This window comes from Carassius auratus, chromosome 12 (genome assembly GCF_003368295.1).
Source record: "Carassius auratus strain Wakin chromosome 12, ASM336829v1, whole genome shotgun sequence".
In the NCBI taxonomy this organism is placed as follows: domain Eukaryota; kingdom Metazoa; phylum Chordata; class Actinopteri; order Cypriniformes; family Cyprinidae; genus Carassius; species Carassius auratus.
The window spans coordinates 12,807,930-12,831,706 of NC_039254.1; the positions used below are offsets into that span (position 1 = coordinate 12,807,930).

At 36.5% G+C, this 23,777-nt stretch overlaps 1 protein-coding gene across 1 annotated transcript in view; it reads right to left on the reverse strand.

Moving 5' to 3' along the window:
* The window catches only part of LOC113112178 (glutamate receptor ionotropic, delta-1-like), a 345,503-nt gene extending 325,517 nt beyond the window's left edge, over window positions 1-19,986 (reverse strand). The window contains exons 1-2 of the mRNA XM_026277621.1: window positions 19,492-19,986; window positions 16,533-16,688 (exon numbers count right to left, since the gene is read on the reverse strand). Coding sequence (XP_026133406.1) covers window positions 16,533-16,688; window positions 19,492-19,570 — 235 coding nt within the window. The 5' untranslated portion in view covers window positions 19,571-19,986. The remainder of the gene's footprint in view (window positions 1-16,532; window positions 16,689-19,491) is intronic.
* Between the last annotated feature and the right edge of the window lie 3,791 nt (window positions 19,987-23,777).

Below are 23,777 nucleotides of genomic sequence, written 5' to 3' on the forward strand. Positions count from 1 at the left end.
GGTTTGTGTTTGTCTGGTTGAACATAAGTTTGCTAATACATAGTTAGCGACTGTGAGTGTGTAATCAGCCGAGGGCACATCCCTATAGCACCATGCCAAAACATGCTCGCGAGTTTGGAGAGACGCTCATTTTCATCATCAAATCAAGAGAGGCATCTCAAATGACTTAGCATTAGGCAGTTTGCTATGCTAATCGAGACAATTAGCATAAATAGGCAGAGTAAAGAAAAAAAAAACATAAAACGAGAGCAAACGTCACAGACATTAGACAGAGAACAATTATGAATCATTCAACACCATGCCAGCACTTAAAAGGCTTTGATAGCTTATGTGCTTTGTGAACTTACAGGTTGCTCTATCTTTTCCATCAAAAGCCCTTCATAATTCATGTCATTTTTTTACAGTGGGAAGTTTTGCCATGTTTTCGTACTGTGCTAGAGCACTTGCTAAAAGCTTTGTATAGAGAGGTAATAGCTACCCGCTGATATGATGAGACAATTGGTGCTTAATTGCACAGTTTAATAGTTAAGCTGTGTAACTGATAATTGGAGGCATTGTGCCTCCTACAGAGACAATGGTATTCTTAGCCACTTAGTCATGTGGTCTTTAAGACGACATTGTTGCCATAGCTCGTATATTTTATAATAAATAATTTATTAATTAAAATGGCATAATAATAATAATAATAATAATAATAATAATTTGGCTCATAAACTAATCAAACATGTTGATGGAATATTTTGTAAATTGTAATAATCGTAAAATTCTCTAATACCTATTAAGATGCATAACATATGTACGTCTTAAGGCATTTCAATGTATAACATATGTATGTGTTAAGGCATTTCAAATTGTCAAGGTTTTTTTTTTTTTTTTTTTTAGATTTTTTATTTAGATTTTTATTTTATTTTTTAATGGAAGAGAGCAAAAGGTGTTTCTGTTCCTGGTTGTTAAACTATCATATGTGTCAACAACATTATGCTGCCTTCTAAACACCTAGTTGACACTATTTAAAACTGCAGTCTGTAAGTTTTCCTCTTTGTCGCCATCTCTGTTTGAAACCTGCAATTGCAGATATTTGTGGAATTATCTTCCTTTCATAGTTTGTTCGCCGGCACAGCTGCAGCATGGATGAATCAAATTTTTTTGAGGAGCATGTGTGGATATTTACTGTACTACGCAATCACAGATTCTAGCCTACTTCTTGGAGTATATGACTCAAATAACAATTTTCAGAGGATAATGTCATCTGAAATAGTAAGTATAAAGTCTGCCATGTTTTTTCTGTCCAAATGAGGAAATAAACATTACAAAAATTGTGCATTCAATTGTGATTTAATCTAAAGATCGTTTAATAAGAATAAATGCTCTCCCAGCATAAACCTATTTACAATATCAATGTTAAACAACAAACTGTACAGTTTGGGGAATCATGCCCTAGTCATGTCTTAAATCTACTGTGCAATGCTGGTGACATGAAAGAAGAACTGCGTACTTCTCCAACAGTAATCCCCTCAGGCACAGGGGGACTTCTTTTGTGCTCCCTCTCTCTCTTTGGATGCCAGAACCGCTGCTGAATGTTCTGCCATCTTTCTGTTTCCACAACGGTCATGAGGATTCCTTCTCTCAATCATATGCCCTCACAATTTCAGAATTTAATCCACTACAGTCAGTCAAACAGATTTATCAGTCCCTCAAGGATCTGTCTTGTGAATGCTAGAATGAATGCAGATTCAAACAATCCTGTATTAGTTGGCAAAGCTTTCAACTCAGTCTTATTTTTGCCGGGGTTATTTTATATTTTTATTTGTTTTGTTTTTTCAAATAGAATGTAAACTTGAAGGGAAAATGTAGAATTTATTAGTATGTTCCATGAATTGCAGGGTAGTGTGTTCAACACATAATTTGTGTGTTTAACCATCTTACTGCTTGAATTTATATTGATTTATTTACTGCATTGCTGTTTCATATGTGTGTTTAGTACATTCTATTTGAAAAATCGGTAAAACTTTGGCCATATTTTAGATCACTTAATCGAACTGCATACCTAAACTTAACAACTGCCTTACTAAATATCAATAAGGAGCAAATTATGAGTTTATTGATGAAAAAGTTGTAGGCATAGTTAATATTTGTTAATAGTAAGAAGTGTAAAAATAAAAGTATTTAATTTTCAAAAATATTAAAGTTGAAAAAAGAAACTTGAAAATGAAAATTATTCTTCATATCTTTATATATATATAAAGAAATAAAGAATATATAATGTAATGCATGTTAACTTGCATGTGCACAAGAGCATTGACTTACAAGAGAAAATCTGTCATATAAAATAATTTTCATTTATTCGTGGAAAATATAATGCTTTAAATAATTACATAAATAAATATTATATTATTATAATTACTGGTAAGGATTTTTTTCTGAAAACAGTTGCATGATTAAATAATGATAACTGGCAGATTTTCCCTAAAAAAAAAAAGACATCAAATAATACTGCAAACAGCAAATTCTGTCACAATTAGAAACAGTCATGTGTGATCCTAAAAGGAATAATTTATGGGTTTTTTTTTTCTTCTGCCTCTGCCTCCAAGTTTCTAAGTCATGCACTGCATTTAATAGCAGGGATCCTAGTAAATATGGCTCACCAGACTCTGATTTTATAAACGCACGGCCCTTGCGGGAAAGCTATGTATCATTGCTAATTAGCTTAGCAGCAGGAGTCTTAACGTGAGTGACTAAATATTCCAAATCATGGTAATACCAAAGGGCATGGTACTATAACAACAACTCCGCAGGTTACAGAGAGGCTTTTCACATTATTTATTTTCCAAATATACTGTTAGGCTGATGTGATTAAATGCCGCATTAGTCTCATGCAGTGTTTTAACAGTTCCATGTTGGCCCGGAGGTCATTAACCTGAGAGCAGTGTAAATGATTCATGTGTCCATCACAGTATGAAATCATACAATCAAAGGTCACATGTGACATCACCATAAACCTGGCCAGTCGGTACTCAGAAATCGGTATAATGTAAAAAAAAAAAAATTAATAAAAGTACAACGATCTCCTTAGATCACAGATGGTAGGAACATTTGTCAAAGATGTAGTTGTTCCTTCCAAAAGTGGTCTGAATTAAATCAAGATGTCTGCAAATCTTATCAGCCGTACAACTTACCACACAAATATGTTGCATTTGTTTTATAATGGTATTGGTCTCAGACATATTCAAGAGAATTACTTGAATCCAAAAGAAATGAGTGAACAAACATGCATAAACCAGACAAGAAATAACTGTCAAATCAATAAATTCAGTAAAACTATCACTGCAGATGTACATTCAAAGAACAACTGTGCCATTGTAAATCAGTCAATATAAGGATGAAGCACACTTATAGAACTACAACCCTCTATACACACCTTGGCAATTGAATCACCATTGGCAAGTACATTTTTTTAGTCCACTCGTCAGACTGATGACTGACTAAGGATAAGCGAGCTACAGGATTCATGAATATTAATCAGGTTGTGTGCGTTCGCTCGAACTGATTGGCTGCACTCAAATCAGGGATGATATTAGGTGAGCACCAGCCAAAGAAATTGAAATTTGCGCATTAGCTCCACCCCCAACTTTCTGAAAACCAGACAGTTCTTAAAAGCTGAAAAAAATCATAGGAACTCATTTGTTTTAACAGGAAAATACAACAAAGTATATTGTTTACATGTAGTGCATCAATTCTGCATGTATGTAAGACTCTCTCACTCTCTCTGCTCTCACCAAAGCGCTGGTGAGTGGTGCACCTTTTCAGTAGAGTTTACGGTACGCCAAACACTGGTACGCTGTGCATCCATTGAAATGAACTGAGAAATATCACTGATCACCTGACAGAGAAAGAAACTCTGAAGCGCTCAAACAGAGAGTGTTCGGCTAGTGAACATACATCTGAGTTAAACTTATACTTAGCCTCCAACTCACATACTGGCGAGTAAAATCTGAGAATTCATTAGCCATTAGCTAACATGAGACATCATTTTGTCACCCAGAGTGAAGATTTATTCGAATATGCAAATGATTTACTCTCAATGTAGAGGGTTGTAACTATAAAGATATCTCACCTATTGACATATTGTAAAAAAAACATTTCACTTGAGAATGCGCTGCAAACCATCGTGGTGACCTTTCAGTGTAATATATAAATTGTGATGCCTATTGATGTGCATTTGCAGAGTCATCTGCCACAAGAAAAAATACCATTTGTTTGATGTGTGTAAAGTTTTGAATGTTAAAACACTACTTTTATCTTGCAGAGATAAGTAAATCATAAGTAAGCTGACTTTCTGATAAGTGTAAATACTGCGATCCTATCAAAACACTGCTGTTTTGAGCTGCCTGGGTTTGTAGGGCCCTAGGTCAGACTATGGAAATGCTCCCCACTGGTATAAAACCTGCAGTGTTTCTCATTAATTACCAAGACTGTGGCAGCCCGATACACTTCTTATAATAGCACAAATGGTCTCTAACATTGTGCTTTGCTCCATTGCTTTTGGCAAAGCATCTGTCAAGCGAACTAAAATCAAAAGCGAGAGATGGCTTAGTGCTCTTATCAAATCGCAGAAGGCTGTGATTTAATTCAGTAGGTTTATATTATTTTGCTCTGTGTTTCAAAGCGCAACTTTGCACACACGATCAGCTCATGATATGATGTTTTCAGCTTCTCAGAGTGGCTCACAGCAAACACCATCTCTCTAGTTTATCGTGCTTTTGGTCGCAGTTTTGCGTTATCTTCACATTTGCATAATTTTCTACATTTGATTACAGCATGCCATTGCATTTGTAATGAATTCATTCAAAAGCCTGTTTTCAGAGAAAATGCAGCTTTCCTCAAAAAAATAAAAGATTAAAGCACACAAGTGAAAAAAAAATAAACAAAGGTATTGCAATTTTCCACCTGTCAAGTAAAATGATGCACTTATTATGAAATATTCATTTTTCAACGTTCATTCATTCATTAAATTCATTCATTCTTTCTTCCTAAAATACCAGTGTGAATTTAGTCTGAGACAATAATTCACAAACAAAAAATAAAATAAAAAGAGATTTGACTCCAGTCAAGTCTAGGTACACGATAATGCAATGTGGTTTTACTCCGTTCAGTTTGCACTTAAAACCACTGAAAGTTTTTTTTTTTTTTTTTTTTTTTTTTTTTTTTTTTTTTTAAGAGAATGCAATACAAAATCAATCACACTGTAAAACACTGCGAACCTTAAGTGTAATCATTTAATTACATTTTGGGTAACAACCAACAGTGATAAGTTCATTGCACATTTTAGAATACTCAGAATTTACCTATTTGTGAAGAAAATCTAATTAAAATAGCATATTTTCATGTGATTAGTTAAATGGAAGGAAACAAAGATTTTGAATGATGAAAATATTTTTTTCAGTGTAACAGATTTGGAGAAATGCTTTGCAAATTCATATTTTAACTTTACATCTCGACATACATTACATTTACATTTACGCATTTGACAGATGCTTTTATCCAAAGTGACTTACAGTACATTCTGCATCTTATCAGTATGCTGTCAGTATTTCTTTTCTTCCCAATATTATTTATAAGACAGTTTGACAAGCCTTATGCCTTGACAGACACTTGTTTCTGCCATGCAAACATTAAACAGCAAGCGCACCAAAGACTCAAATAGTCAATTAAGTATGCTTTTTTATTATTTTCTTCCTGTCAAGTGTGAGGATATTTGAGCAAGGTGTGCAATTTGTGGATGATAATACGACGATATCCACAAACCGTGCTAATAGATGTGGTAGTGGAGTTCCCAGCAGTGCACTGCGGCATGAATAAATTATGCTGTGATAATGATTGTTGAACTGTTTGCTGGTTTTATTTATACTGTTTTTGTGTTTGCTGTCACTTTCACAGAGCTCATCTTTCTCACTCGTATTATGGCTAAATGTGGTGGCACATGTGTTTGGACGTTAAGATTAGCATTATAGTTGTTCTACCTTGACTGCATGGAGGATTTGTTGATTGGTGGAACATATAATGGGATAGTTTTGGCCCCTATAGTTAACCATACAGTATACTGAACACCCCAATGTTCATAAAACCAGCATTAATCTGTTAATTATAAAACAGCATAAGCATGAATTATATATGTGGCAAGATTCAGTGAGAGACTGCTTTACATAAACTCAGTGTATTGCTGATCAATATATAAAACCTTGTTATTGGGTTTTTTATAGCCTTTATTAAAAATTATTGTGTTATTAGGGTTTGTACGGTCAGTCGGTTTATTTAGGAGAAGTAAGTTAAAGGGGGGTGAAATGCTATTTCATGCATACTGAGTTTTTTACACTGTTAAAGAGTTGGATTCCCATGCTAAACATGGACAAAGTTTCAAAAATTAAGTTGTACGTTTGAAGGAGTATTTCTGTTCCAAAAATACTCCTTCCGGTTTGTCACAAGTTTCGGAAAGTTTTTTTCGAGTATGGCTCTGTGTGACGTTACATGGAGCGGAATTTCCTTATATGGGTGCTAAGGGCGCGTCTGCAGGAAGAGCGCGCGCTCCCGTATAGCAGAGCAGAGAGAGGCTGTGCACAGACTTCACTCATCACAGCGAGAGCGTCGCGAAATGTCACAAAAGGAGTGTGTTTTTGGTTGCCAGGGCAAGACAACCCTGCACAGATTACCAAAGAAAAAACAGCATTAAGGGACCAGTGGATGGAGTTTATTTTTACAGAGCATCAACGGAGTTGTGCAAGTGTTTGTGTTTGTTCCCCTGCATTTCGAAGATGCTTGTTTTACAAACAAGGCCCAGGTTGACGCTGGATTTGCACATCGTTTATTTCTTAAGGATAATGCAATCCCAACGAAAAAGGGTCACGATCGTGTGTTGGAACAGCAGGCGGTGAGTAAAACTGCTTCAAATATCTCTGTGTTATTAACTTAGCTATCCGCGTGTAAGCACATCAAGTAAACAACATGCGATGTTGTCATCAAACTGCACGAGTAAAACTGCTTCAAATATCTCTGTGTTGTTTACTTAGCTATCAGCGCGTGAGCACATCAAGTAAACAACATGCGATGTTGTTATCAAACTGCACTTTCCACATGTACAGCTAAAAAAAAAAAAAAAAAAAGACGACAAAGTGGAACTTAGTCATTTTCCAAAACCGCTAAGCAAATATATACAGTTTCAGTACATACCACATAGAGAAGCCTTGGCTGATGCTGCTCTTGTTAAATTTCAGCCTCTGGATCTGTGTCACAGCTTCCAGACTCGCTCAACACAAAAGCCTACTGGCGCTCGTGATTCTTTAGCTCCGCCCACACGTCACGCCTCTAGGCGCTCGTGTTTTTCCGGGAAAAATCGGTACAGACTATCTTTCTCTTATGAATATAATAAAACTAAAGAATTTTTGGAGTTATGAAGGATGCAGTACTACTCTATAGGTACTCAAGATTAACAGGATATTGAGTGAAAACGAGCATTTCACCCCCCCTTTAAAATAGCTGTCTTCTGTAATACTTTTGCAGGTCGTATTTAATTTTGTTAAAGATTGTTTTTATTTTTGTATTTTTTAATTTTTTTTTGCTGCTTGGAGAACAGGGCCTCCCACAGGGGTGATGTTGCATCCCCCTGACTTTTAAGTGTGTTTAGTCCAGAGTGGAATCATACATCAAGAAGAGGCTCTCAATAAAAGCTATCGTCCCTATGAGACCCTTTTCCCCGACACACCCTCTGAAAAGGGCCTGAGATTCCTTTCCCTCTGGTCTTTTAAGTGCACTCACAAGAAGACATGGAAATCCTTGAAACAAATGTGTACAAGCATGTTTTGATAACTTACATCAAGTTAGATTCATGGTACAAACATGGCTGAATTATAGATCGATATGTCGTGGTTTTGTGAGAATCCTTTTTATTTTATCTTTATTTTATTTATTTACTTTTTTTTAATGTAATGTATTTAATGTATTCCTTATTTATCATGTTTATAAATCAAGTGACTTTATTTGGGCAGGTAATCTGACTTTAAAACTTTGATTTGAAGCTAAAATTATTGGAAATACTAAATGTATATAGCAGTGCAGATTATGTATTCAAATCAAAAATGGTTGTGGGAGCATAGTTGCGATTTGTAGGAATTTATTAAAACTGCCCTTGCCCCTGATTGGTGGATCTCTCCTTAGGATTATGGGTAATGTAGGTTTTCACCAAGAATCCAGCTATTAACACGTGCACCTAACCCTTAACCAAATTCTATGAATAAGGAATTAATAAGCGATAAATAAATAATATCAACACAAGATATAAAGTATCCATGCAATATTGTGAGAAAACAATTGATCTATAGCTCAAATAACAAAGCTTCAAAGTAAAGCCACTGTTACTGGCCTCTTGTGGTTTATTACTTATAACTAACTGAAAAAAGAACATTTTTAGCAACAAACTAAATATAGGAAAGCAGCCATTGTTGAAGCCAGACAGCATGTCATCATGGATGCCACTAGTTGTTTCCTTTTTTAGAGATATTATTCAGTAGAGGCCTGAAGAGTTTCTTGATCTAGTGATCAAAGTCCCTAAATCAGCTACAGTGGTTGCTATCAAACAGGTCCAGACATGATTAATGTCCTTATCTTCACACAGGCGGATGGCAAAGAGTAGGTTTCAGTGACATCACAGGCTGATCAGATTTTTTAACCAAATACATTTTAAGCTCTCTCAACAAATCACTTCACACCGGATCCATTTAAATAAAGAAAAGGTGAAGCTTACCCTCCGAAAAAGCTATTTGTTCCAGGTCATCGGGTCGAGTCTGAGTCAATTAGCAAGAAACGGCGATAAGGTCTCAAATATTTGTGGAGCCACAAATCAAGTTTTTAGAATTGTGACTCAGTGTTACCTTAACAGCCATCGGCCTTTTCTCACAGAAGTGTTTTATCGGGTACCATGCCTGACATGCTGTCTTTCCATTATAAAACTGTACTGCACAAAGATTAGATGCACTGCAATGGAAACTTGGAAAAGTTTGCTAATTAATTATCTCAGCAACTCTGCTTGGAAGCGCCGGCCGGGCTAATGGATGAAGCCGTGGCACAGTCACAGCAGTATATCTCTCGTCAGATAGGCCTAGGCTTGCACTTTCAGATGTTTATCCCTTTCTCAGTGATGCTTCTGGCTGTTTAAACTCTAGCCGCCATAGATGGATCAGTGAATCCTTCGCAGGCTGATTAATTCCCCCGCATTGTTTCCTCTCCCATGCAATGGACATCTTTCACATGAAGTGTCAGCCAGCACTGACTGTAACTGCATTGGGACGCGGTTCGATTGCCCAGGAGAGAGAGCTCAGTCATGATACCATGATCCTATGCATCCCTCTGCATCTCTGCTGCATTTGATCTTCAGAGAGAACACTTGAAGAGAGTGATGCTAATCTCAGGCTTTGGATACTATTTACATTTATGCATTTGGCAGACTCTTTTATTCAAAGCAATATGCATTGCATTTTTAAGGTGGTATACATTATTTTGTTTTTGTTTTTTATCAGTTAATGCATTCCTTTGGAATCAAACCCAAGCTTGATTTTGCTAGTGGTATGTTCTACTGCTTGAGCTAGAGGAATGCAGATGCTATATACTATTGCTGAATGCTAGTTACTATTTTTCACTGTGACATGATAATGCTGCAAAAAAGCTAAAGCAAGTTTTGTCTAAATTTTAGCTGTACTTATTGTAAATCCTATCCATCATGGTTTTCGAATGTAGTTAGAGGTACAACTGAGGAGTTTCTGATGATGCTCAAAGTGAAAAGGAAAAGGTGCTTGGGTCCTGCAGCAATTTTGGCTCATTTTAAAGAAGAGGTCACCATGATTTTGACAAGTAGGATGCATCAGGATATTTTAGTTGAAGGAAGATTCGGAGGCATTTCTGTTGATACTCAAAATAAAAAAAAAAATAAAAAAAATGTTTTGACAGAAAAGCAAACATTTCAGGACCAAAACCTTATGTTAATTACAGTATTAATATTCAAATCAAAAACAAAAAAAAATAACAAGGGTTGGATGGTAAACTGAATAGATTTGCTGACAGTATATATATATATATATATATATATATATATATATATATATATATAAACATTGTAATATTTTAGTAGCATTAATTTTTTTATTAAACTGTCATAGCATTAAGTGCAACTTTTTTCATAGTATATATATATATATATACAACTAACATAATTTAAACATCTTTGTTGCTCTCTAGGAAAGCTGTTCAAGAACCGATAAAGATGTTGATCCAGGAACATGTCCTACTTGGCAAAATCACAGTTTTGTAATTGTGAGTGATCCATGTGGAGAGCTTCTGACAGCGATTAAAAATGTCTTAATCAACCAGCTTTCAAACACAGAACTGAGCCAAGTAATGAAGGCAATATCTGCAAATGACAGACAAATTCAAATTATGTTTCTGCATGAAAAACGAAGTTAGGCATGAAAACATTCTACTCACAGAAATATGCAGGGTGCTGCCCAGGGTGCACAAAGATGTTGTTTTTACAGAAACACTGTGCAATTTGGCAATCAAATGGCTAGCCTTGGTAACAAGATAATTAACTTCATTTATTTGTGTTTAAAGTGCATTTAAGGTCTCATACTGTGCAATTTAATTCAAGGGTGAATCACAGAATCAGGGACCCTCACTAAAACAGCCCATCAGCCATCCAGTGTCATTCTCTCTATGGTCAGCGGAGGATTGATGCTCGGCCCACACAGCCCAGAATAAGGGTCCATATGTTAGTTTGTCTCAAGTGTGTGTGGGCTGTTGATGTGTGTGTGTGAATACACACTTCTCCTTCATTTGTATGCATCCCACACACTCATGCCGATGTCTGCACACCGAATGGTTTAAAACTGAGCAGTGCAGGCCAAAAATATATGTGCGGGTCATTTCTCAAACCTCTAACATTAGCATCTTCTAATGGAGAGAAAGGTCCATGGACTCATCTTTCTCAGTGGCATCCAAATAACTCCATTATAACTCTGTGCAAGTCATCTCAGAAGCATGGGCAAGTACAGCAGGGAAGCCAGCATGGATGTTTGGAGGACTCCGTCCTCTCTCTGTTAAGTATGAGCATCCATGGCTAGACACATGATAACCTGCTATTAGTATAAGCTTTCAACCACTGTATATGTTGGGGGGGGGGTACAATGGTGTTTCGTGCATTCAGAGTTGTTCACAGTGTTAAAGAGATGGATTCTCAAACTAAACCTACCTGACTATTTCCTCCAATCCTTTGTCACAGCTTTGAGCCGGTCATGACTACCGAAATATACAAGTGTAACACGCATAAGATGTTTCACATAGATTGCAGAGGATGGTATCATCTGAATTATTAATTCACAAAAAGAGTGTTAGTTACACGCCAATAGCAGTGTTTTAAAAAAAAAAAAAGAACACCATATTTGACACATCAGGCTTTACAGTATGCTATAGGAAAATATGGAGCTCATGTTCGAGGATGAAAAACTTGACTGGATATTGGCATGTAGATGTCTTCGGGCCAGCACTTTTATCAAACATATGAATTTTGGGGCATATTGAACATGGTATGTTTGAGTTAGTGCAAAGCATGACAAATCCTGTTGCCAACAGGTGGCTCTTTGATCATAACTGAATATTGGCATTTAGATGTCTTCAGGCAAGGATTCTTACCAAACGTGTGAAGTTTGGTGCAGATTGGACATTGCATGTTTATGTTAATGTAAAACAAGTCCTTTTCTGTCGCCAGCAAGTGGCGCTATGATTATAATTGAATATTGGCCTTTAGATGTGTTCAGGCCAGGACTCTTATCCTACGTGTGAAGTCTGGAGCAAATCAGGCATAGTAAGGCTGAGTAACAAAAGCTTCTATTCCCATGGCGAGATATCGAAATTTGTCAGCCTACCACAGACACAACCCTTGATCTCAAGATCTCATGATTTTCGCAATTTAATATTGCAAAGGCCTTTATATTAGACTGACTGAATATAATGTTGATGTCATCAAATCTGCAAGAGGTGGTCATCAGAGTGTAAAACACATCACTTCCTGTTGCCAGCAGGTGGCGCTATGGCTATATCTGAATATGGTCATGGGCTCGCACCAACGGTGATCAGGCCCTAAATAAACATTATTCAAAACCTGATGTATAATTATGAGTTGGTTCGATCCAATAACTGTCCTTATCAAAATGTAACTATCAACTGAAATGCCTTTTACTTGCTGCAATTATAAATAAATCAGATGGCAGAAGATTGTAGAAGAATGTATACAACAGGTTCCTTCAACAAAGAAGCTTTTTTTGCATCTGATAATATACAGTCAGATTTACAGGATTAATATGGTGTATGTCTAATGTCTAATGCCACAGTAATAATAGCATTATACATTAAAACGTTATTCTCACTAACCTTTAGTAAATGAGGGCATATATGTATGCCTAATTACATTTGATTAAATCTGTTCTCTACATAATTGCTTGCTAAATATTACAATATAAAGGCTTACATAAAGAAACTAGGTAAGGCATTGTGGCTTTAATAGTCACAGGAGCATATTTCATGTTAGTTGTATTTGTGCTGGTTAGCAGAAATTAAAGGGGCTCCTCAGTCTCAAAATAATATGACATAAAATGTGCAGTTTTGTAAATGGCAGCTGCACTTAAATGTGGGAGTGATTTCCTTAAAACCATAGCAACTCTGAACTCATGGCTTCAAGCTAGAAACATGGTTGCCGACAGCTTAAACCATTTGATGTTTGCTGTTTTTATTTTTTCTTGTGTGTTAAGGGTTTCCCTTAGACCTTAAGGCTGATGGAAGCAACGGTTGTAGAGTGAGACACTATTAAAATTTGTAAATTATTAAAGACACGTACCTCTTTCTATATGACTTACTTTCACCACAACAGATGAATAGAGGAAGAGCTGTCTTGTCTGCTTTTGATTATGTACTAGTTGGTTAATTTGATTATGTACACATTACATGGATTATTTGTCTGTGAATCACTCCAGGAAGCAATCAAATGTGTGAAAGGATGACATTAAATGAAAATTTGCAGAAAAAGTACTCAGCCTCAAGCCATCTGAGATGTAGATAAGTTTGTTTCTCCATCAGAAAAGGCCTGGAGAAATGTAGCAGTGCCTCACTTGCTCACCAATGGATCCTCTGCAGTGAATGGGTGCCGTTAAAATGAGAGTCCAAACAGCTGATAAAAAACTTAACTCATCAATTAGCCTTTTGAAAGTGAAAAGCTGTTTAACTGTAAGAAACAAAGCCATCAAGACATTCTTATGGCCAAAATACAACTGCATAGTCCATGATAACACTTCTTTGAGAAAAATAATCTATTTCTATTTTGATTTAAATTAATTACTTTCACTGGAGAAAAAGCAATATTATGGAGCTAAAGTTAAAAATTTCATAATGATAGATTTGAAAACATGCAGGTTCTTTCTTTATAAGACGTTAATGGATGGAATGGACTTTTATCAGCTGTTTGGACTCGCATTCTGACGGCACCTACAGTAATCATTGCAGAAGATCCATTGGTGAGCAAGTGATGTAATGCTAATTTTCTCCAAATTGGTTCAGATAAAGAAACAAACTCATCTACATCTTGGCATTAGGATGAGAATCTTTTCAGGATATTTACATTTTTGGCTGGACTATTCCTTTAATCCACCACAATATTTAGATGCAGTTGTGACACAAATCAGAAGACATAAAGAAGATCATTCCACACTATTGCTTTTTCCAATAGTAAATCAATTGGAATGATATTACACAGTTAACTAACAAAGAAAGAAAGACTGTGAAAACAGCAGCTATGCTATAATAGTAAAAAAAAGATATAAATAAATAAATAACCTTTGGCTGCATTTAAGGAGCTTGAAGATTTTCGGGCCATTTCACACTCTTTTGTGAGGGCAGGCAGTTTAGGTAAAGCTCCAAATCTTTACTGACATTCCCACACCATGAAAACCTTGTGAGTTATTCTAGTAGGTTTCATTACACCATCTCTATTTGTTTCTGTAGTAGGTTTTACACTTGGTGTTGAGTATAAAATGAGAGCCTGGGGATACAGCATGAAAGTGTAACACATTTGTCAATTATAAAGAAACATGCAGCAAGTAAAACAAATTCAAAAAGGGTTATGTTATTAATCTAAGATCAACTTCAGGCAATAGAATCAGGCAAAAGGCAGCAATGTAATGAACAATTCACAAGATTTTTTCTATTATTGATGTGAAGCTCATAGTCATACCAGCAGATGATTCTCTAGCGGGCTTTTTGACTACATCACATTATTCTGTATTGTGCACACAGAAAGTAAAATCTTGAGGAGTGAAAATGCAATAATGTTACTTTCTCGAGTTAAAAATTAGTAAAGTGGATTTTAGGAAAACATGTCTGCATCATATTTCATCCCAAATGCAACAGAAATTGTAATATGTGTTAATATGCGTTACAGTGGGTGTGTTGTATTGCCTTTAAGATGATTTAAATGAGAACTTGTATTACAGGAATTTTTGTGAGTCCAATGAAAATCACCATCAGTACCAATGCTGACTATAAGCATGGTTTTATTTTTTATTATTATTATTTTTTTAATAATTTTTTGAACACGAAATTGAATACCCAGAATATTCTAAATGTATTTATTTATTTATTTAGTTAGTTAGTTAGTTAGTTAAATAAGTATATACGGTAGTATAAATTTATAGTTATAGTAAAAATACATTTTTGAGTTACATTGCATCAGCATTTATTTGAAAAATTATTATTTATTTGGGAATTTATTCATTTATTTGAAATCATTTGCAATACACTTTTGATCAATTTAAAGTCTCCTTGATGAATGAAAGCTTTAATTTCTTTCCAGTATTGCATATTAACGCATATAAACAAAATTATATTTTGTATGATATAGAACCATTTAGCATTTTTACATTGTGGTGATATTTCTTTCTGCTACTTTGGTGACCCAGACACTTGCTTGACAGATTTCGTAAGAGTCACCCTTTAATGCCTCAGAATGAAAATGTCGCTCTGCTGCTTAATAAAAGGAGCCCCAATGCTTTCCTCCAGCACATCCAGGCACACAATGCGGCCTACTGTTACCATTTTGAGATGGCAACTGTGACGACTAAAAAGAACTCCATTGGCTGTCTTGAATGGCCTGGAATCTATTCACAGAGCCAAAATCAACAGGGCATTCAGTCAAGAGAGCACATTATCACTGTGCTTAGGTACTTACACACACTGTCCTGCATTTCAACTACACTTCCATGACAACATATTCATGCCGAAGATCACACATATCCAGATATTGCCAGATGATCGTAAACCATAGGTCCAATGACAAAAAAATAAAAAATAACATAAATAATTGGGGAGAATTTGAGAGGTAACTCCAAATAAGTAAAGCTGGAACATTCCCCTGAACATTTCAAGCCCCAGTGAAACGCTATGAAAGTTTATCTCTGGTCTGTGAAACAAATCAACATACAATGATACAGTTTCATTCTAGATGTTAACACCAGCTATATTAAAAATAGTTAAGTCCCCTGTGCCATTTGCAATGTCATATGGTGTTGTCAGAATAAGGATGTTCCCCAAGTGTGCTCGTGTTATTCCTCAGGTTGACATGGTGACATGTGGGAAATAAAACAGCTCACCAAACCAACCTGAAAGACACCTATTACACTAAAAGCAAAAAACTGTAGAATGTAGACTTGACAAAGCAGCGAGTACTTGATGATTGCGGACTAGCTGATAAAGGTCTAAGTAATAGCAGAGGAAGAAGAATGACAAATGAAACCTTAGCAAAGATTGTGCTACACGAGTGTCAATAGCTCACTTAGATTGATCCCAGTGATATATTTCCAAAAACAATCACTGAATATTGTGATGGAGGATATTTTCTAGCGGAAATAATCATTGCCATCATCATCACCATCGTCTTCGTTGTCAATCCTAGCATCATTAACTGCCATTAGCCCATTCAGAAGAAGACATTCTCTTTTCCCTCGCTTTTCAAAATGATCTTTCGGAAAGCTCAGGCTTCAGAGCACCCATCTTCAACTGCAATTATGTGGGAAATTGTTATCGAGTCCAGCTTGACTCAATACCTCCACCTAGCTCTTCTTTCACAGAAGACACTAGACTGTGGGGAAGCTTCAGGTGGAAGTCTTTGAAACCAAACGTCACCTTTCATGATGGCATTAAACAAACACACATACATTTTCAAGACATCTTGGCTTGCCGTAAGCATGCTCTGAACAAAAAGCAGAAACCCTGGTGATGTGTGTCATTTGGACTTGGTGATGTCTTGTTGGAGGGTTACTCAAACTGCCAGACAACAACTTGCATGTTTTTTTTTCTCTTTACATGTTTTTTTTTTTTGCATGTACATACAGACATCAGGGAGTGATGCAGTTCGAGAGTCAAGATTCATAACATGATGATTCACTTACCTTCCTGGACTGCCTGAAAGGGGTTGTTGGGTTCAATATATTTTATGGAGTGGGTGATTTTCTCGCTCTGCAAAATGTCATCGTTGAGGCTGAGGTCAGAGATCGCCAACTGAAACACCTCATCATCCCTTGCTGCGTTCTCCTCAAAAATGGCACCTGCGGGCATGTGTAGATAGTTATCTGGGTCTTAGTGAAGCGTACAAAGAAACCGTAGCAATTGCTAATTTGCATACAAAGGACAACTGACTTGCTTTGCTCATCTTGCTCACAGGCCTATTATTTTACAAACATTAACATTTATCCGTTTGGCAGAAGCTTTTATCCAAAGCCTCATAAAAGTGCAGTCAAGGTACTTATTATTTTTATTATTATTATTACTATTATTTTTATTTATTTACATTATTTTATCAGTGTGTATGCTCTCTCAGATTGAACACATGACCTTGACATTTCTGTTGCTATGCTCTACCAGTTGAGCTATGGAAACCCATCCTACAGAGAGCTCAGGGCTAAAACAGGATTGTTGTTTGTTTCAATAAAAACAAATAAGATTTTTTTTTTTAATCCTGAATTTTTACTCATCACCTTTTGTTTAATAAAATAATAAGCAATGATAAATCATTTGTTTTATTTCAGGGCTCAACAATAAGGATTGGTGGTGAATTCTGCTGATTATGTCAGATAATGTTATAACTCTGTTATATAAAAAAAAAAAAAATAATTATAATAATAATAATAATAATAATAATAATAATAATAAAAAGTAATATTTAAATTGACTTGTGAAATTTCCCTCAAAATTTTTCAGTCCTTTTCAAGTGTTTACCGCTTAGCCATCCTGGACCCCACTTTATTGTAAAGGTATAAAACTACATACTAACATCTACATTAATAATTTAACACAATGCACTTATTATGTACATACATGTTTTTATGGTGTAGTGATATTAAATATGAAAAATGTGTGCATATAATTACATCTGTAATTTATGTATTACCTAGTAATCTACATCTTGTAATACAACAAGAACACAATACATACGGCAAAACAAAATTAACTGTATACAGAAGTAGTTAAAGACAGCCAATATAAAGAGGTTATAAATAAGCATTTACATTCCAAGCCGGTACTAATTAAAGCAACCTACAATAAAGTTGTGCAACAAGTTGCATGTAGATTAATTCATATTATGGCATCTTAATGTATTTGAAGCATGATATTTGAAATCAGTTTTAGAGAGATTGAGAATCCTCATTTATGTTTGGCCAAAATGTAGAGGAGCCCAATGAGATGGGCAGGTAGACAGGTAGAATCTGGTTGATGTATCACTGCAGTGTTCATCTTATTTAGCAGAAATAGGGGTGTCGCATCTGTTCATTCCAGTTGCCAGTGAGAGCAGCCCAGATCCACACTGCCTGTACTAGCCTTCCAATTACCAGTTTTGGATGGTCATTGCCTCTGTAAATCACCACGCCACCCTGAAAATCACTTCATGTCCCCCTCTCCATTCAATGGACGGCCCTATTTTTCTTTTGCCCTTCGGAGTTGAATTTGGTCAGGGTGATAACATGAGCGGATGTGACAAAGTGGAAGTATTGGGCACTGGAGAGGCTGGAATTTGTTATTTCACCTGCGCTGTGCACCTTTGAGTCCTGCCTATTACAAGGCCACAGATACACCGTCGTCTGCACTTAAATGAAAACGTTGTAAGACCTGATTTTTTTAAGGTGGCGATGGAAGTGGATTTTCTTATCGAGACCCATTCAATTGTTAGGTAAACTGAATTATCTGAGAACAACCTGTAGATATATTGCTGTGTGCATAGGGTTATAGCATCATTTCACCCTGCATATTGCATCCACCACAGTTCAATACATGTAAAATGCATTCAATACATGTGATTTCAATGTGTGAATGCCTGATCTATCTTAAACTGCTTTGTTCAATCATTCCTAAGGTCTTGGCCAAATATACTGGGCAGCAAATTACCTAAAACATTAGATTGCATTAAACAAACCAACATCTGGTTTGTAAAAGCTAGTTGATATGTAAATATGACAACCGACTCCACAGGGTCAGTTCTGGCCCAGTGGAAACGATGTGATTTTTTTTTCTTTCTTTTTTATATAAAAGTTTAGAATGACAAGTAGCTTTGTTGAAGGCCAAATAGAATTTAGAGACAAAACTACTTCAGAATCTCCAATGACAAATATGGTGACTGTTTTCACTGATTCAAATAAATCTTCTTTCCAATGAGCCAACAGCTGATTTGATAAGATAAATGAGTGTTTGGATCTGACTTCTTCATGCAACTGCCCTCCTACAGCCGCCTTCCCCAGCAGCCCCTCTTCCCCCTCTTTGCTGCTGTTGGAGAGCCAAAATCTTTCTTTCCACACATTTGGTGAGATGATCAGAATGCACAGGGTGTCCAATGCACGCAAAGGGGATTGGTTAAGATGACATTTACAGCCTGGGATAACCAAGAATAAGCATTTGTCCTCTTGTCATTTATTTACTTCAGCATCCTTTATTAAGATTTCCCTCACGTTCCATACAAAGTTCAATCTTATAGATGGGAGGGGGAGAGCAACCCACACACATTGGCTTACTCCTTTATGACAGACGCCTCCTGTTTTTACAACTTACCTGAAATATGCGATTTACACAATTAAGCGTTCCTCGTGAACAACCTGCTAAGACTGGAATTAGATTAGTCTTGTCCATGCCTCTGTCAGTGCAATGGATCTATCGGCAATCTGAACAAGAGAGACGTTATCATCACAAGTGGTCGGCGCCAATTGATATTCAGCCCGATGAGCAGGGCACATTTTCGATGCTTATTTACAATGGATATTTCACGCCGACCCCTACAACACGCTTCCCTTAGAATCATCATTTTGTATGGCACATATATTATAATTTGCAAAAAATAAAGGCTTTGAACAGCTCACTCCTTACCGATGTGAATGATGGAGTCGGCTCCCACCGAACTGCATTGCAATATCCCAAAAGAAAGGTATATTATCAACAATTCCATCTCCGCTTCTCTCCAAAACCGCGCATCCACACGATCCTCAGATGTCCGGAAATTCCCAGTGAGTGAGAAAAGTACGTCAAAGGATCGCAAATGCACCTGTGATAAGACAAAAAGTGACCTGGCGCTGAAAGAAAGCGCTAGTGCGAGGAACACTGTGAAGAAATACGGGGAAAATCAGGAAGGAGAAAGGCAGGTCGTCTGTTAGAGGGTAACGGTCGCTTCAGGATCCGGCGCGTTCGCTCCGCAGGTCTCGCTCTCGCGCGGCGCTCACGGAGTCTGAGACACATCACAAACTCCAAACTGCGGAGGATGGACACCCCTCGCGCGCGCGCACTCGCTGGCTTGTTCGCTCGTTCCAGAGGGCGAGCGCGAGCGCGCACGCGGAGAGATGGAATTCGGCGCCAAGCCGGAGGAGAGGACAGCGCTAAACATACATGCAGCTGCCTCAGGAAGACATTTCTGCTTTTGCGTTGCGTCTGAGCAAATTATTTGGTCTCTGTAAACATGCACCATGACTGGTAAAAATCGCGTCTCGCTATTTTTACGCAATATTTTGCCATATGCGTAGCATTTTCAGGAACATTTCAACTTTTAAGAACGAGACCCCTTCGTTCTGCTCCATTCATGCGCGTGGTCTTTTTATACGCGGCATGTTTACACCGATTTCTACCCGTGAAAGCATGGGGAAAGCAAACGTGGGGAAAGAAATGTGGAAAGCCGGCGGTTCACCGAGTCATCGAAGGAAGCGGTAACTTTCTTTTGAGTGTTCAAGTGTGCTGTTGGTTCATTTTTATTTTCGTTGATTTTACTGCACTTTGAATTGAAGTTCGTAAACATACATTTTGCTGTCAATTAGGACGCTATTGATGGTATGTTCGTAGAAATTTCCACATGGGAAAATGGTGCTTCAATGTTTCGTTGCGCGCAAAAGGAAACGATAACTTTCTTTCGAGTGATAAAGTGTGCTTTAGATCATTTTTTGCTTGTTTTACCGGATATTTTAGCAAACACAGTATAATCGCTGTGCAATGTCACAAAGAGAAATCGACCTTCCCGCGGCGCGAGACGGAGCACCGCTGTTTAGAAGTCCGTGGAAATCCTCCACATAAGGCGCATTTATCCCCGTGAACAAGGTTTCATTTAGATTCGGTGTTCAGATATTGTAAGGACGTGTTGCAGAGATGATCGTGCCGGTAAAGACTGGAACTATGGGCTGTGTGAAACATGCCGTTTTCATGATAGCGTGTTCTTTGTAAATCTTTCAAGATTCTCGTGCAGTGGATATAAGGGTTTTATAAATGTAACACAGTTAAGGGATTTTTTTTTTTTTAAATTGTAAAACAAATGACCCATGTTCATTTATGTCCAAACATTGTTCAGCTACTTAAGGTAATAACTGTATAGCTTTACTTTTTATAATGTAAGTCGTGTGGCATTTTAACTAAATGCACTTACGTATGTTGGTCTCACATATGTTTTTGTATGATCCAAGTTTTATTTGATTTTAACCTTTAATTTGACGTTTCATTATGTCATGTATCCTTTTAACTTTTAACATGTTGATATCAAAAGGCAGTAGAATGAGAACGGATTTATGGAGAGCCAAAAGTGAACCGATTGCACTTCAGAGAGAGAGATGAAGAGCAGCGCTGGATTTACTCATCGGTATGAAGACTTCATCAGCAGAGACGAAACATTGTATTCTTATTCTTACAATTAAAGGATATTTCTTGCGGTTAAATATAAAAACAGAAATGTCCCTTAATTGTTTGGTTAAGTATATGTAATGTCTTTCAGCACCACAACGGCGGACAGCTCCCGTGCTCTGTCGGTCACGAACAGAATTACAATGGATCAATCATCAAGCTCAGAGCACCGAGCTCTCTCCTTTTCATGTTCATCTGCGTCGAGCACAGTGCTTCAGTTTTACGTAAACCAGTTTTTCGAATCTAAATAATGTTGCAAATTGTCTGGTATCATTCAAAGGAACTATATTGTAGCAATGTGATGCCACTTTAACGTTTGTTGTAAAAAAAAACAACAACAAAATAAAACTTCCAAACACGACCTCCGGTCGTACTGTGTGTCTTTCTTGGTTTGGAATTGTTTGTTTGTTTGTTTTTGCAGGTATATTGGTCGCACGGAACTGTCCTTCTGTGTGAATAGATTCAGTAGAACCAAACGATAAAAAATTATTTTTAGACGATCAGTGCGGAATACTGTATAACACTAAGGCTACCACATCAGAAAACATTATTTCATTTAATAAATCAGTCATTATGCATAACCAAATTTGTTGAAATTAAAGTAGAATAGCCATATGATATAAAAATTCAGTGTACAAAATAATAACAAGAGTATAAACATTGTATGCAATCTTGCTCCGACTGATTTAAAAGCACCTAACATCGTAATTAAAACTTCCCAATCAGAAATTACAAACTTTCCAAGGGGACTTAGACAAACTATTTCAGCTGGTCTGCTGCCAACTCTGAAACCAGCATTTTTAAAGTGCTTTGAGCAGACTAGAAGACTAGCCAACATTTTGTTTTGTTAGGGGTGATCTATCTATCTATCTATCTATCTATCTATCTATCTATCTATCTATCTATCTATCTATCTATCTATCTATCTATCTATCTATCTATCTATCTATCTATCTATCTATCTATCTATCTATCTATCAGCGTGTTTGTGCGTAAACGCTGCTGTTGTGGAAACGAATGCAACCTGTGGCAGTACTGTGATTAATGTTTGAGTATATGGGGTAAGAAGGCCTGTAATAGTGTTCCAGCTGAATTAGTTACATACATAAGTGCAACTAATAGCAGTGTAAAAAAGCAAATACATATGCAAGTCCAAGGATGAATTATATAAATCAATGTGCATATGACCCCTTTGCAGTGCTATTGAAGCATAATTTGCTCTTGATTGGTCGAGGTCTTAAAGTTGTCTCCTATCTGGCTTTACTTCCAAAAAAGGTATATATATATATATATATATATATATATATATATATATATATATATATATATATATATATATATATATAGTATAGTTTATAATTGAAGCAAATGTACATAATTAAGTTTGCTATTGTGAATATAGAGTGTCAGAAATAAATTGTTTTTCAATTATCTTTGCTTTTAAAAGAGAATGATGCTTGTTCCTTCTTGTCTATGCATTTTTAAAGTGAACCGAGATACTGTTCCAACTGTGAACGCCATTGAAGTGTTAAATTAAACAGGCGCCAAGGGTATAGTGGCTTCATATCTGGACCAAACAAATTACAACTTGCTCACACATTGTCATAAAATATCAGCACACGAGCCACAAAGCCCACAACTCTTTCTGTGATGCTGGGTGACAGTTTCTGGCACTGGTGAGTGATGAATGCACAATCGCATTGTCATTTGAACCAAACTGATGGAGACAGCATTGCATGGCATGTTGAGCTCCTGTGAATGATTCTGTATGGTTTAAAAGATTATCTGAATGTCTGCCAATCAACAATGAATATTTGGCATGCTTCAATGACCATACATGTTGTAGTGGGTATTGTTTAAATATCTGCTCTGGGGAAAACATTATCAAAGCTTGGACTGTGCGGTGGAATAGAATTGACAAAACACACACACACACACACACACGTTTGTTTTTGTGAAAAGTGGGGACATCCCAAAGGCATAATGGTTTTTATACTGTACAAACTGTATATTCTATGGCCTCATACCAACCGTACACCTAACCCTCACAGGACACTTGGTGCATTTTTACTTTCTCAAAAAAATAAAATAAATAAATAAAAACTCATCCTGATTGGTTTTTAACCGTTTTGAAAAATGGGGACATGGGTTATGTCCTCATAAGTCACCCTCTCATTGTAATACCTGTGTGATACCCATGTCATTATACACAGATGTGTCCTGATATGTCACAAAAAACATGCCCACTCTCACACACACTGAAATTATAGTCAAAATAAATAAATAAAAAATTATAGTAAAAAATGAAAGTCAGTTTTGTTCTGTCAGTTTTTAGCTGTATACATTAATTATTGATAACATTTGACACTTTGATGACATTAATAATTACATTAAACAAATAGAAACACAAAATTTTGTCTTTATGTCTATTATTATGTGTGTATTTTGGCAGTTTATCTCTCTAAATGATGAGGCTGTGACAGCATCTGTCTGGGTAGAAA